The 16,219-nt window shown below is 48.2% G+C and overlaps 1 protein-coding gene across 1 annotated transcript; it reads left to right on the forward strand.

Annotated features, from left to right (window-relative positions):
• Positions 1-1,610: 1,610 nt before the first annotated feature.
• LOC102371330 (keratin, type II cytoskeletal cochleal-like) lies at positions 1,611-15,896 on the forward strand. Its single transcript, XM_006031729.3, has 9 exons — positions 1,611-2,677; positions 3,500-3,708; positions 7,905-7,965; positions 9,298-9,393; positions 10,827-10,991; positions 11,118-11,243; positions 12,524-12,744; positions 13,747-13,781; positions 14,998-15,896. Exons 1-9 carry the CDS (start codon positions 2,267-2,269, stop codon positions 15,180-15,182), a joined length of 1,509 nt encoding a protein of 502 aa, XP_006031791.1. The 5' UTR covers positions 1,611-2,266; the 3' UTR covers positions 15,183-15,896.
• Positions 15,897-16,219: the final 323 nt, after the last annotated feature.

Consider the following 16,219-nt stretch of genomic DNA (forward strand, 5'->3'; position numbering starts at 1 on the left):
GTCCCTGTCCCAGAGAGTTTGTAAGATGAGAGGCAGCAAGTGGATTCAGACAAACAAGGGGGCAGTAGGCTCATTCTGGACAGTGTACAAGCACGGCTTAGCACACAAGCTCTGTTGAGCACAAGCAGAACGGAGTGCTCCATCGGCCCTCGCTTTGCAGAGGCCTGCTGGACTGTAGCATGCATGCCGTGTGTGTACTCAGGGACTTCATATTTACTGAGAGATATCTCCTGTGACTCATTCAATTGCTTCCTCCTCCTGTATTGCGTGTGCGGAGCAGAGGGGCTGTTTTCATCCTGGCCGGGCTGTCAGATCTCACCCAGGGAGAAGCCTGAGGTTGGAAACAGGGCTCGGGAACCTCTGAAGTTGACGCTTACGGAAGAGGGAGGTCTAACTGGTTCCCTTTGTTGACCGGGCAAGGCAGAGCCCCGAGAGGGTCATTCACATGGGCGTGCAAGCATTCATCAGTCCATCCCGTTGCTAAACTATGCAGTGTTACCATGGCACCCACAACAACACAAGGCAACTTTGGCTTTGGACCTCCTGGAGCTGCCGGTGAAAATGTATGGGGCTAAATCCTACTCGCGCTTTCCCAGGTGTAACTCAGGGTACGGCTGTACAGTGGACATACCCTAAGCTAGCTGCCTTGGGTATGGCTAGAGCTTCGTCATCGCAGCATTGAAGCCAGCATGGGCTGGAAAACCCTTTCAAAGAAGCAGGGGAGATTAGCTTGCTTTCAGCTCTGGGCTCCTTTGCAGTCACGTCTGTAACTGTATTGCAAATGTGTACACTGTGGAAAATGAATTTCTTGGGCCCGCATAGAAACTACTGGCCTGATTCTTCTCTCGTGTTGGTGACAATCAGGAGGAAATCCACTTGGCTCAGCTGAGCTGTGTCAGGGTAGACCTGCCCACATCTACATCCTGGCTAGCGCCTGAAGGATGTGACTCTGGACTGAAACCAAATTGTCTGTTCACGAGCTTGGTTCCCGAATGGAAAAGACTTGCAGACCCTGCATCCACACTAACCAGGCGACCCAGCTGAGGCAGGGCTGGGCTAGCACATGTTCGCCAACCCCGGTTTACACTCAGCTACTTTTTCTAGCCCACTGGAGGTCTGTGCGCAGAGCGGGGAAGAATCGAGCCCGCTGTGTCGGCCAGGCACTTGGCTGCGCTTCATGCCCCTTCCCCTGCACACATGAAGAGGAGACTCTCCCTTGCAAAAGCTGGAATCCACTCCGGCTGCCTCCCACATTCCCCACCGAGAAGCAGGCACATATTTGAAGCATGCTGTCTCCAAAACGTCTGCTTTCTTTATTTCCCCTGTCCTCCAGAAGCCTAGAGCGGGTTGCGTGTGCCTGACAACCAAACAGCAGTGGCAAGGAGTGCAGAAGGGTGGTGTCCCTTATCTCAGACCTTATTATGTATGGGGAAGTGGGGCAGTAGCCTTGAAAACAATTTACCTGCTGCCTCATCAAATGGTTTTGGCAAAGATCAGAGTAGTGTCTCTCCTGTTACCAGGTTTTTCCTGGGTATCATTGCTTATTTCCCTTGCACTGCATAATTATGTTCTGCTCCATTATATTTATGCAGTGTGTGTGTGTGTGTGTGGGGCAAGGGGTGGGGGTATTGCAGTGAGCTGGTTCGTATGTGCAACTGGGCAGGATTCTGGCTTACATTAAGGCCCTTTCTCCCATTTGGGCACTATAAAGGCTACGAGGGGAAATTTAAGGCTGGCATCCAAGGTTTGGTCTCCTTTGAAAGCCCCTGATGCAGCGTTCAGGGCTCTCCATGTCGGTGAGAATCAGGCGCGCTCTGCTCCGGACGCCGGACAAGGGAGCGTGCCTTCATGCACCGTTTTATTTGCTTCCTTGCTGGAACCCACAGGAATGAATAAATCACGGCGGAGGTGCAAATACGAAACCAGGAAGGAGCTAAAGCAGCTGCAGAGCCTCAGAGGCTGGTAAGAGCCCACTGCAAGCTGCTGGCCAGGCGGCGATATTGTTTCATGGGTGTGTTTTCCCCACCCCCCCTCCGATTTCAGCAGGCTGAATACAGTGGGCCTGCTGCCAGACACTCCCAGCACTCCCGGTAAACTGATCCCCTTCTCTGCCCTCAAGCCAAGCCCAGCTCCTGTAGTGGATAAAAGGAGAGGAAGTTCCAGCTGGGAGCCTCAGAGGGACTCTACTCACTCTCCTCCTCTCCAGCACCACTTTCCTGAGCTTTTCCTTGACGTTGGGGAAAGCCCAGACCCCAGCTGAATAGCCATGTCTCGCTCCGTGACTTTTAGCTCCCGCTCTGCAGCAATGCCAGGGATTAGCCAGGTCCGAGTCAGCACCGTCTCCTCATCCCGTGGTGTGGGAGGGGGTGCTGGCTTGGGAAGGGTAGGCAGCTTTGGCAGCTCCAGTCTCTATAACCTAGGCTCTAGCAGCAGGAGAGAGTCCCCGATCATACGTGGCAGCTCCTACAGCGTCCGCTCTGGATATGGATATGGCGGTGGCCTCCCTGCTGGGTTTGGCAGTGGGCTCCCATCTCCTGGCATCCAAGAGGTCACCATCAACCAGAACCTCCTGGCACCCCTCAACCTGGAGATTGACCCCACCATGCAGAAGGTGCGGCAAGAGGAGAAGGAGCAGATCAAGACCCTCAACAACAAATTCGCCTCCTTCATTGACAAGGTGAGACATGGGAAGAGGTGACCACACCCTGGATGCTTCTGAAGGGAGGTCTTGATTTAAGCCCCAGCAAAGTCAATGGGAAACTTTCCATTGACTTCTGTTAATTGGGCTGAAAAAGGATATTGGCAGTTAAATTGGGGTAAATCTTATGGCTCTTATTGAATGCTTTGCCCAGGTTGACTTCAGCAAAGGTTTCTTTTGATTAAAGCCACAGGGCTTCCTCCCTACAGAATAAGCTGGTACCAACCAAGCTATATGACTGCTGGTGGTTTGGGGTGCAATGCACGGTCTGATCTGGATGGGGCTCAGGGTGGGGCGAGGCGGGTGTGGGGTTGCCCCATTAAGAAATTACTAGTGTAAATCAGTGCTGCTCCACTATCTTCAGTGGAGCCATGCCCATGCAACGAGGCGGCTTTTGCACCAGGGGAACATCAGGCCCAGGGGTTGTTGGCAAAATTTGGCTTTGTAGCCAGGCTGGTGTTTTTTTATATGAAGTGCAATGTGTTCAGATCATGGCAGATACAATGCAGCTGGCCTGGGTTCAGGGAGGAAGATTCACCTTAATAGGTGCTGGAGCAAAATGTGGCCCTCTGTTAAATAATAAAAAGCTGCATTTTGGGGATGGCCCTCTAGCTGTAAGTTTGCAGCCTTGGCTTTGCCTCCTATCCAGAGCTAGGATCCTTCCCTGAGTGATCCGAATTTTTCAGGTGCTTTTGCCCAGCAAGCACAACACCTGAAGCTCTCTTTATGAGACAGCCTTCCCTGCCTTTGTGCCACTGTAGCCGGGTGACTGACGGGCTCCCTTCCCTCGCTGGCTTTCAGGTCCGATTCCTAGAGCAGCAAAATAAGATGCTGGAAACCAAATGGAGCCTCCTGCAGGACCAAAAGACGGCCCGGAGCAACATTGCTCCCCTCTTTGAGGCATACATCAGCAACCTCCGGCGGCAGCTGGATGGGCTGATGAACGACAAAGGGCGTCTGGAGGGCGAGCTGAAGAACATGCAGGATCTTGTTGAGGATTTCAAGAACAAGTAACGTATAATCTTGTCTAACGGTTTGCTGAGCCCCACAGGTTCTCCGGCATCTCCGCCGGGAGGTCTTTTGCTCTTCTGTGGGTGCTGCCTTTTAGCCAGGGGGGGCTGAGCTGGGATGACCCGTTGCAAGGGGCCATAGGCCACCCAGTAATTAATCCCTGTTATTTGTGGACGAAGCATCCTACAGGTTTCCAGTGACACTGCCCTGCCAAAGCTAGAAAAAGGTGGATTTTCATGTATTTCCATATGCAAATACATTGCTGTTAGACTCATCTAGGATATTTCTAAACCAGTGGCCACTGGTTGAACTGTAGCTGATTATTCAACTTAATTAATTGATGGAAATGGGGGAGGGCATTCTCCACAAGAAACGGTGGATAGACTGTAGCTTGTATTTGTAGACAGGGTCTGTACGCTACCGTCAGAAACTGGAATTTTTTTGTGAGACATCCGGACTTTTAATTTTCAGTCCAGAACCAAAATGTTGAAAATTCAGCTCCACCCCCACAAAAAAAAATCTGGAAAAAAATTGAATTGCAAAAACAGTGACCCGTTTCAATCCTGTCAAAACATAACAGGCAGCATAAGAGATCTCAAAAGCTACAATTAAATTAAAGGCAGCAATAATAAGTGATAAAGTGTCTCAGCAATTCCTGGATACTTTTTTTGTTGGAATGAACATGCTCCGGCAGACTGTTCTGATTGCTGCAAAAGTGCATTTCCAACCACTTTTTCCAGCTCCTCTTATCTCTGCACAGATATGATTAACTTCCCTTTGTACTCATTATTAGAAAGGATGCATCAAAGGCACAGCTGGGCCTGTTTTATTTTGGAGAGCCAAAGCAATCTGCACTGTAGTAGTCTGAACACAATGTGTTCAGAGCAGGTTTCTGGGGTCCCTTCCCAGCCTTGCTCCTGACTCATTCATTTGCTCTGGGTGGGTCATTCCTTATCTCTACTCCTCTATCTTCAAAATCAGTGTAAAAACCTGAAAGGAGCTTATGAAGGGCAGTACTAGAAATATGAAACACTCTTATCACTTGGCTTTTAGTCATTAGGTCTCCAAATACAGGTGTTACATTTGGCTGGGAACCTGAATTCAAATCAGATATTAGTGACACATGGCTGAATTCTGCAACCTTTGCTTGTCACTGACTTCAGCAGACATTTTGGCTAAGGATTGTCCCCATTCATAGATGCATGCTAGCAGATAGTTAATGATTTATCCTGTATTGCAATCTCATATAAAAGAAAAACACGGAGATACAGTATCTCTATGGTTACCCCTTTAGTCGAGGTAAACTTTAGTCGAGGGAGCAACACAGTTCTTAGTTAACTGAGATCAGACTTTGCAACTTCCTTTTTCTTTTTCTAACAGTGCCTTTTCTGAATATCCAGCGAAGGGAGAAAGGCAGGGGTAGTGGAGCAGCAACTGGGAAGTCAATGTATTGTGTCAAAAACACATTAAGGGGGGCAACGTGGAGTAATGCTTTTGCCTTGTACGTAGCTATTCCTGATTTGACCTCAAAGCACTTTTACACAGGAGATGACGAGCCTTTTGCAGAAGGGGTGGGCAGAGCGGAGCGAGGGCCAGAGGCAAGAAGGTGCCTCGCCCCAGGTTTACCCAGTAAGCAAATAGTGCGGCCAGGGATAGAAACCAGGCGCCCTATACTCAGCCTAGTGCTCTAGCCACTGCCCCATCCATCCACAGCATGGGTGCTGCCCCATGCTCACACCCATGGCTAAAACATGCCCAGGGAAAAACTAGAGCAAAGTTGGGATCTCTGACAAGGGGTTTCGGTGCCTCAATCAGCCCGCTTGGAAAGGCTAATACAACCCACCCTGTGCCCCTTTCACTCCGGGACACACCCAGCTGCAGAGGGGGAACCTTGGAAAAATATATGAGCTGGCAAACTGGATTAGGCAGGAACTGAGAACAAATAGAGCAGATAAACTCCAGGGCGTGCCAGGAGAAAAGTCAATAACTAGTAATCCCCATACAGGTCTAGGAAGGTGGCATTCAGCTGAAAGGATCAATCCGTCTCAGGTGGGAGCCTGCATTGTCCTCTGGGTGGACAGGTGCCTTGTACAGCCCTAGACGATACCTGGGCAGGGCAGGCCAGGACCTCAGCTGGCATCAGTCCATATTACTGCATTGAGCTGTGATGCTTTGTACCTGCTGAGGGTATGGCCTGTGTTCGGCTCCGTGTTGCGGCAATCCAGTCTGGGAGGAAAGACCTGCGCAAGGTGCATGGGCAGTGGAGAATCAAGCACAAGGACCTCAATCCTCTGGCAGGGTGCAGTAGCCTCTGTTGAGCATACATGTCATTTAATTTCCAGCCGCTTTTCAGGGACAGAATAATGCAAACTGGCCTTGTCGTTCATACATGTAATTTAATTTCCAGCTGCTTTTCAGGGACAGAATAATGCAAAATGACCTCGGTGTTGACAAGAATGTGGCCCTAAGTGGTTTAGAAGCATCAAAATCACCACGGGTCCAATTCTTCCCTGACAGCAGTAGTACTCCATCCACTCCCCTGGAGCTGCTGCTGTTTCCGATGGGTAAGCTCAGGATCAAGTCCTAGGTACACTTAACTTAGGAGCAGAATTACCTTTGGGATGGTCCAAGTGCCTGCACAGGCAGCTGGGGTGCGGGTTGACCCTGCACTCTGCATGTGGCCAGCCTGCCTGTGTCCGAAGGTCAGGGAAACTTATTCTGCTTTCAAACTGAAGTTAGTGACTTGTGCTTTTAAAAACGCCGGGAGAAGATGCCCTGGGAGATAGGGTGCGGTAGATGCAAACTCGCCACCTCTTAGCACGCAGTCACTTGGACAAGGCCTTTCCTTAGAGTGGGGCAGGTCACTCCTGAATACGTTCCCTGACACCTGTTCACTCCTGTCATGCTGAGCCTGTATAGGAGAGCATAGAATCGGTCCCTTTTCTCATCTCTTGCACATGCTGCATGTGCAGTGTGATGATTTAAACATCAGGTAATGCAGCCCTTCATGCAGCACCGGCTCCTGTGTCGCTGGGAGTCAGCACGGTGTCGATTTTCCATGAGCCGCAGGCCGTTGGAATCGCAGGGCTTCCAAGCCCGTTGCAAACCGCAGTGGTCGTGCAAGTCATCCGAGCAGATATTGTGACTCCAAAAGCTCTCACAAAGCCAGAGAAAATGGCTTCTGTTTTCCGGATGGCGTTTGGCGCCACTCAGCCGGTATGAAAAGCCTTAGTGGGGTTTTGCGGAGGATTTAAGTCACTGACTTGGAAGCTTTCCACTTTTCCTCCTCTCTGTCAGGCACGCACTCAGGCAAGTGACTTGCACCAATCTGTATTTCCCATGTGCCGGGTCCTGCCGTACTTGCTCTTTTCTGTTGCAGTTAGGAGTCAGGCCCTAGGAATCAGACCTTCAGGGGGTTTAAACTGATGTGGCTCTATTGAGGCCATGCCGGTTCATGGCAGCTGAAGATCTTGTCCATTATGCCTAAGGATGGCCTGTGTGAAGCTGACTTCCCCTAAAAAGGAGCCCACTTGAAACTCTGAGGCACAGCCTTCTCTGTGACTCGGTTTCTCCGTGGCATGAGTTATATTTTCTTGGGTCCCACTAGCTCAATGCGCATCTGCAAAATGCACTGAAATCCTGGGTTAAAGGTGCATGCAATCATAATGGGCAAGTGCTCCAAAAAATAATTCCTCAAGTGGGTTTTTAGATGGATTTAGGGGGAACAGCGCACACCTCTTCTTGTACTTGCATTTGCCTTCTGCAGTGAACTAGTACCCAAGGCTGCAATATGCCTGGAAGAAAAAAACACTGGAGAACATTTGTGGAAAGGGAATTATGAATGAGCAATTCTGCTTATCTGCATCTGAGTTACACCCATCCAAACAGGACGCAGAAACACCCTTGTGGCTTAGGCATCCAAGCAAAATAAACAGGAGTGCATAGCTTGGGTTTCTGAGAGGAGTAACGTGTGCTGAACTGTCTGGGTGGGCTAAGGATCCATCCCATCACTGATTTACACCAGTTGAGAAGGATGCCAAGGTTTCTTTGCTGAAATGATGATTTCACATAGGACAAGCACCTGGGTTGAAACATAAGCTGCTCTTAGCTGACTTGCAAAAAGAAACATGAAAATAAATCAACCAACTTAGTTAGTGGCATCTAACTTGGCATCTCATCTTTTTCCCCCAACCAGATACGAAGATGAGATCAACAGACGCACAACAGCAGAGAACGAGTTTGTGGTGCTCAAAAAGGTGAGTGGCTGGATCCTGGGATGCTGCGGAGGCTGGTTTTTCAAGCCTCTTGGAAGCTGAGGCCTGTGGTTTTAGCCAGGAAAAAGAAAGGCAGGTCTTTATCTTGAGACAGGAGATGTGGATCCGCTGTCATTGTCCTGATTAGGCTTGCTAAATACGAAGTGCTTTGACTTCAGTTCGTTGCTTTTCAGGAAGAGCACACACCAACTGCAGAAACTTCCTTAGCCTGGCGAAGGGTTTTTGAACCCAAACGCTTGCTTAATACTTGTTCTCCAACTATTTAAGTTGGTCTAATAAAAGATATCAGATTCACCCAAAGAACCTTGACTTCAGTTGGATTTTTATCCCATGCTACCTAACACGTATCTAAATCAGGGGCGGGCAATTATTTCAGGCGGAAGGCTGCTTACTGAGTTTTGGCAAGCCATCGAGGGCCGCATGTCAGGCATCCAGAGGCAGATAAATATTAATTTTCTACATTTTCTAGGGGCTGGATAAAATGGCCTGGTGGGCTGCATTCGGCCCGCGGGCTGCATTTTGCCCACCCCTGACCTAGTGAAGATGCACCATTATACAGGTGCTCCTCACTTAACGTCATCCCAGTTAACATGGCTGCATTATTATGTCACTGATCTATTAGAAAAATACTCATTTAAAGTCACCCAATGTGACTTTAAATGTTGTTTGGCCACCGCCTGCTAGTAGGGAACTACTGTGACGTAACTGGATTCGCTTCTCATCGTTTCACTTAACGCCACGTTTTTCAAGAACGTAACTACGGCATTAAGCGAGGAGTACCCGTAGTGCTGTTCTCCAGCAATACTTGCTGGACTGGATTCTCAGAATTACCCTTCAGGGATCTTTTCAGATCCCTGAAGATGTACACCTTTACTCCTATGTAAAGGGAGTGTAAGGTGTACATAGACCGCATAAGAGAATACCTGTCCCCAAATAGATGCCATCTGAATAAGAGGAGGGTGTAGTGAGAAAAATGTCTTTTGTAAGGTCAAATGGCAGGGCATGGCAGAGCCAGAATGAGAACCCAGGAGTCCAGAGTCCCAGCAGAGTGCCTTATTCATTACAGGATGCTGGCACACTGTAAGAGGTACGGTGCTATATATTATAAAATGGTAGAGCCTGGCAACATGGATTTCAGAAAGTCCAAGAGATGCCTTTCTAAGTGAGGAGTTAGTGCTAATTTTCGAATGAAAGGATGCTTGAATAGAGTCAGCCACATCCTTCCCTAAAACCTGGCTAAGCAGCTTGGTTCGCAGCCACTGAGCACCCGTGTGTCCCCCTGAAGCCAACCAAGATCTCGTTTCATTCCCTTAGGATGTCGATGGTGCCTACATGAACAAGGTGGAGCTGGAGGCCAGGGTGGATGCCTTGACTGACGAGATCAACTTCCTGAGGTCCCTCTATGAAGCAGTAAGGACCTTTCCATCTTTGCAAAATAGACTGGCTTTATTGATGAGTGGGTATCTATTTTGGTGATGGCTAAAACAATTGCAGTTTGCAAGGAGATGGGGGGTGTTATTGGATGTTATGGTATGTCACGTGAACCCTGTGGATGGGTAGGTGGATGGATGGGTATAGATCTAATTTTTTCGCTCACTTCTTGGACAGTAAAGAGTAGAAACAGGTTTTTTTTATACACAAAGGAGGTTCTGGAGGGTGTGAGGGTCTATTTCTTTGAATGAAGCCCCACCAACCCTGTTTGACCCATGGTGTCTTAAAGTCTGTGGCTAACCTAGCAGCTGAATGTGGGGAACACAGATGAAATGCAAGCTTGCAGTGAATTCATGCACCTGTGGCGCAAGACAGAAGCACTAAAAGAACTTCCCTCGTGTTGCTTCTTGGTTTGTAATTGCAATTGTATTAGAGGCAGTTGGAGAATGGAGATTTCGTACAGAAAATACTGATTTTGAGCAAATTATTTTGGCTGGAAACAGAAATATTTTTATTGCAAAAGCCCAGCTTGGTGTTTCATGGCTGGTGGAGAGACCAACCAGGAAAAAAGTTCCACCTGACATCCTCGGGCAGTGGAAGTAGGATTTGGCCCTATCTGGGTAGCAAACTTGGGTGTGATCTACAGCCCTGCATCCCAGCTTTTAAAACATTTGGAAGTGACACCTCATTGCAGCCAGGAGTTTAGCTCCCTGGGCCACTCCAACCCTTGGATTCTGCAGGTGTTTGGATGCCAGCCTTAGCTTCCTCTCAGACCTTTATAACTTCATCGCACAGCTCTTGGGGAACCAAAGCTGAGGAGCTGGAGGAGGCTGAGAGCAGCTATTGTGTTGTGATGTTCATAGAATCGTAGAAAATGGGGGTGGGAAGGGACCTCAGGAGGTCGCATCTAGTCCAAGACCCTGCTTCAAGCAGGACCAGCCCCAACTACATCATCCCATCCAAGGTGTTGTCTAGCCAGGGTTTGAAAACCTCCAAGGATGGAGCTTCCGCTACCTCTCTGGGCAACCTGTTACAGTGCTTTACTACCCTCCTAGTGAGAAAGTTTTGCCTAACATCCAACCTCAACTTCCCTTGCTGCAAGGTGAGCCCATCACTCCTTGTCCTGTCGTCTGCCATCACTGAGAACAGTCCAGCTCCATCCTCTTTGCAACCCCCCTGCAGGGAGTTGAAGGCTGCTATTAAATCCCCTCTCAGTCTCCTCTTCTCTAGACTAAATAAGCCCAGTTCCCTCAGTCTTTCTTCATAAGTCATGTCCCCCAGTCCCCCTCACCATTTTTGTCGCCCTCCACTGGAGTCTGTTCCTTGCCTTCCTCGCCTCTCCTCCTCCTCATTGGCTTCTAAAGTACAGTGAGAGAAAGCTAAACAAACAGGGATGTTAATGTACCTTGCAGGAACTCCAGGAGCTGCAGACACAGATCTCTGACACCTCTGTGGTCCTGTCTATGGACAACAGCCGTAATCTGGACCTGGACAGCATCATTGCTGAGGTCAAAGCTCAGTATGAGGACATTGCCAACCGGAGCCGGGCGGAGGCAGAGTCCTGGTACCAGAGCAAGGTGAGCAATCTTGGGTGTTGAGAGCTTCTGCCATTTGTGGGTGTCTGGAGAGGCTGCTTTGTGGGTTGGCAATGGGCAGTGAGTTGGCGATGCTGGTTGGGTCCTTTATATCCTTGTATATCTCAGTTCGAGGTACTGCAAGCCACTGCTGGGAAACACGGAGACGACCTGCGCAGCACCAAGAACGAGATTGCTGAGACTAACCGCATGATCATGCGGCTGCAGTCTGAGATTGACAATGTGAAAAACCAGGTGAGGAGTAGCTTATGCCCCGTGAATGTCCATGGAGCCCCACTTTCCATGGCTGTCGGTCCAGCAACACTCACAACCTCTGCACACTTTTTTTTAAGATGCCTTCAGTGGGAAATGAGTCATACTGGCTGTTACATTAAACAGGTTCAACCGGGGATTGGACCAGTTCATGGCGAACAGGTCCATCAGTGGGTCTTAAAGACAATTATTGGAGCTGCAGCTTAGAATTAGGACTCCCTCATCCTCTGAATGCCAGATGCAGAGGGCAGATCAGTCTGGATAGGCCTCACATACATATTCTCCCACTTATCAGCTCTCTGTGATTGCAAGATGCAGAAGACTGACCTAGATGAAGCTGCGGTCTCTAACAAGAGCAGTGGTCAGAGCCTTTCCCCAGGGTCAGACCAGGTGGTGTGTGGAGCAGGCTTACATGGGTTAGAGGGATGGATGTGACATTCCCATTCTTCACCACCTCTGACTTCTCATCTCCCTTCCTGCATCCAGGATGAGGTCTCATATAGAGCTACTTCTGTCAGGCTTGTTTTTTGACCTTCCCCTTTCACTGCAGCTTTCATCCATTTATTGAAGGGACCTTTTAAATCATGTCAAGTCATTGTTCAGTTCTTGCCTGGGAGAGCTGGATATTTGCAGTGAATAACCAGACTGCACACAAAGCGGGGAGATAAGCTATTGTGAGTCACTCAGTGCTGTTTATTTGGTTTCAGGGCAGGGTGTCTGCAGAGCAAATAAGCCGATCCAGAACGGCTTTCATGAATAATGAATGGGAATTGAAAAGCCGTATGCTCAGTGTTAAGTTCTTCCTACATAGTTTGTACTCTATTAATGATGCGTGTCATGCTGAGATGGCGGGAAACGTTGTTGTAGGCATACAATGGCTGAATAGACAGGCAGGTTTGGCATGGTACAAGGGTCTTTTTTTTTTTGTCTTTCTTTGGGACTTCAGGTATTGCTCAGTAGCTCAGGGTCTACCTGGCAGCTCCAGGTGGCGAGAGTCCTAAGGAAAAGTCAAATAATAGATGTTCTAAAAAGACCCCTGGATATTCTTCTTAAATGTTCTAATGGCCCTTTTTTACCATGATAATTGATGTGTTGGCAATGCCCAGGCAGAGAGGTGCACATAGACACCATGTATACCATAGCGAGAAAGAGGGATGGACGTATGGATGCCATACAGGGAGGAAGGGATGGACAACAGAATAGAAATGTCACTGCCATCAGCTGGTGCACACGTGCTCAAGTCCTGTGTCCTGCATCTCTAGCGTGCCAAGCTGGAGGCAGCCATCGCTGAGGCTGAGGAACGTGGTGAGATGGCCATCAAAGATGCCAGGGCTAAGCAGGATGAGCTGGAGGCCGCCTTGCAGAAGGCCAAGCAGGACATGGCCCGCCAGCTGCGGGAGTACCAGGATCTCATGAATGTCAAGCTGGCGCTGGACATTGAGATTGCCACCTACCGAAAGCTGCTGGAGGGCGAGGAGAGCAGGTGGGTGCAACATAGAGGCCTAAAATGATAAGGCTGGATCTTCTGAGGTAGACTAGGTTCCTCTAGCAAAGGTTCTCTTAAGGTACGTCAGGCAGAGCAGCTTTTACATGGACTACCTGGATTCTCCATTGCCCATCACCTCGAACAGTTTTTAACAGATGTACCAAAAAAGTGTGCAGTACCACCTGCTCCAAATGGTTGCATTTGTCACTGGGGGGGTTGCACGCAGGTAGGGGGGACAACAGCAAGTAGAAATTGGTGAGGAGGCAGGTCTGGCATTGCTGAGTGTCCCATCCTTTGCAAAAGAAACATCTTTTTCCTGCTCAGACGGGTGCTCAAGCTTTGGCTTGTACCTCACACCAGTCTGCGGGGCGTACTTCCATTGCTAGCCACAAAGCTAGGCAAAGGCCCATACAACACACACGCTTTATTTAAGCTCGGAAGTCTGCTCCTATTAACATTAGTGGTAAAAGTCCCATGTAGATCTGATTGAGGACTAATATTTTTCCAGGAGAAAATTCTATGAAGAGGATTTTTTTTTTTTTCATTTCCACTGATTTTCTTTTTTCCTTTGAGAATTTTCAGGTTTTTTTCTGTTTAAAAACTGTCAATTTTTATATTTTTAGTTACTGAAACAAACAAAAAAGGCACGTTTTGGTTGCAGAAATGTGCATGGGGTGTTGACCAAAACTGGAATAATTGTAACAGAAACAGATTTTTTGATTGGGTGTGGGGGGGTGGGGGGGAGCCATTTTCCATTAAAAATACAAGTGTTTTGGTGGAAAACTTTGTGTCTGTTCCCCTAGGAGTCAATGGCAGTGGGATGGGCTGTGTTAGGCATAGGTAACCAACAAAAGGTTCTCATGGCCCAGCTGTCTCCTGTGAATTATTGATAACAAGAATCATCCATCTCCATTGTCTCCATCCTCGCAGGCCTCCAGGCACTCTATCTGATCAGATGTCTAACCAGCAAACTTCTCTCTTTTTTTTCCTTTCCGACAGACTGGCTGGAGACAGACCTGACAAAGTCAGCATCTGTGAGTTGATTTATAATTTGCCATTTCTAATGGCCATTTTATTGTATTTACCTCCACGGAGAGCAAATGAAACCAATGAGTTCCAAAAGACATGCCCCGGGTATCTCTAGGGAATCCCCCGAGAATTATAGATCCTGCTTCTCATTTCAACCAAGGTTTCTTTTTGGCCACGTCTGGCCACGTCTTCATGAGCCATGGACTGCGCAGTCATTTAGGACTTGCATAACCAAGTCCTACATGACTGTGCAGTAACCAGTGTTGCTGCACAGTAGTGTCCCTGCATGGTGTTTTCCTGATGTTACTGTGCAGCAGCTCATTGCTACTGTGCAATAGCATCCTGTCACGGTTAGTGTCCCCCAGTGCTACTGCATAGTAGCAAGAAGCTACCACTCAGTAGCTCATTGCTACTGCGCAGTAGCATCTCATGTAGACGCACCCTCAGACACTTTAGAGAGGCCCCAAAGTGAGCAAAAATGAGTTACAGGCCCAGCAAATTGCTTACGCCAGAGTGCTGTACAGCTGTCCACTCCTGAGTTTTGTTCTTGTATAAAAGTTTATACCGGTACACCCCTCATATGCATGCAGCTATAATGATATATAGGGGCCTTCCTTTTACCAGGGATTACCTATACTCCTATAAGCCCTCTTATAAGGGAGTTACACTACCTTAGCTGTACCACTGTAGTTAAAACGTGACAGCTTCGGTGTGTAAGCTGAGGCCTTCGCGACAGAGAATCAGGCTCATAGAGTTTTGTTGCAAATGCAAATCAGTCTGTGGCTTATCTTTAGTACGTCCCTGTAGGATTTTGCACAGGGATTGCCTACTCTACCACAAACAAGGAGAGAGTTGAAAGGTTGATCAGACAGCTTGGAAAATCCCACAGACCAGAGATAAGATGCCCCTTTTATGGGAAGGCTCTGTATATCAGTGCACGATAAAGCAGGAGTAGTTGATTGAACTGCTATTTTCATTATAGCTGGGAGGGGGAAATGACTTTCCTATCCCAGGAAAATATTCCGGACCTTTTTCCCCGTCATTTCTGGGGGCACTGGCACTGAAAAGCCCGGTGCCAACAAGTTGCTGCTCACACGAGGTGAGTATCCGCCCCTGGAGAAGCAGCGCCAGACTCTGTGTTCAGAAAGCGCTGTTCACGGGGAGGCTGAAATCTGTTCTGGTCCCCCGGGCACTGATGATCATGTCTGTTTTGTCCTGTAGCGATGGTCAGCTCTAGCGGTGGAAGTGGATATGGCAGCGCAGGTGGAATCGGCTATGGAAGCAGCTTTGGCCTGGGAGGAGCCATGGGCAGCGGGGCCTTGAGCTTTGGCACTGGAGGCGGCTCCAGCCCGGTGAAAGCATACTCCATGACAACGACCTCTAGCAGCAGGACAAGCATCAGATAAGCTGCAGAAGCTAAATTGCCACTGCCGAAAGAAAGAGGTTTTTGTTGTGTCCCAATAGGTAAAATGGCTCCAATATCCCTGCAACGATGAATGAAAGAGCAATAAGACGCATCCCAGTCTACGACCCAACCACAGTTTCAATCCCGAGCTCTTGAACCCAAAGTGAGCTTTGCCACTCACGGCTTGACTAAGCCTCTAGTGTGAATTTCATCCTCATGCAGAGGGCAAAGCTATCCCTACATGCTCCTGAACCCTTTGGATGACCTCTCTGCTTGAGGCTGAATTTCACCCAAGGCAAAATCATTTCAATATTGAGTTTTCCCACGTATCTGCTGAGGGTTTTCAAAGGAGTAAAACAAAGTAGGGTGCTTAACTTCCCGTGAAGGAGGTTTGAGTTCCCAACTCCCTTAGGCTACTTTGCAAACTCAAGCCCCCTTTTTAATGAACACAAAAGTGGTCCTAGTTTTTATTTAGAAAGAAAGGAGAAGTTTGCTAAAATGTGGCGATTTCCCCCCACATTTCTGAAACAGAAACAATCTTTAAACCACCCTCCTTTGAATTAAAGTAATTTCTTATAGAAAACCTAGTAGACAGATTTAAATCTGGCTTTTTATAATGCAAAAATTCACTTATAAATGAAGGTCAAGAAATTATGAAAACTGAAATGTTCCCTCTTCCCCCCCCCCCCCCAAAAAAAATTTGCATATAATTTTAGAATATATATCCCAGCCTAGGCCTCTCTATTGGCAACTCTGTGTTTCAGTCTGATGTGCAGGATCAAGAAACAATAAGTAGCTTCCATTAATTTCCACACTTGCAAGAGACCATTGTAAAAGCAGTCATGGTTTACTCTCATTTCAGTGCAGATCCCATTGGAAATTTTGCTTTGCAATTGTAGTGAAGGGAGGAATGAATTAGCTTGTAAAAAAATAAATAAATGGGTTTCTGTCCTCGCGCTGATGTAAACCCAGAATAACTTGGCTAAGGACAGTAGAGCAAAATTGGAACAAGGGAGGAGATTCTCAGGCTCACAGAGA

The sequence above is a fragment of the Alligator sinensis genome, unplaced genomic scaffold (genome assembly GCF_000455745.1).
Source record: "Alligator sinensis unplaced genomic scaffold, ASM45574v1 scaffold551_1, whole genome shotgun sequence".
In the NCBI taxonomy this organism is placed as follows: Eukaryota; Metazoa; Chordata; order Crocodylia; family Alligatoridae; genus Alligator; species Alligator sinensis.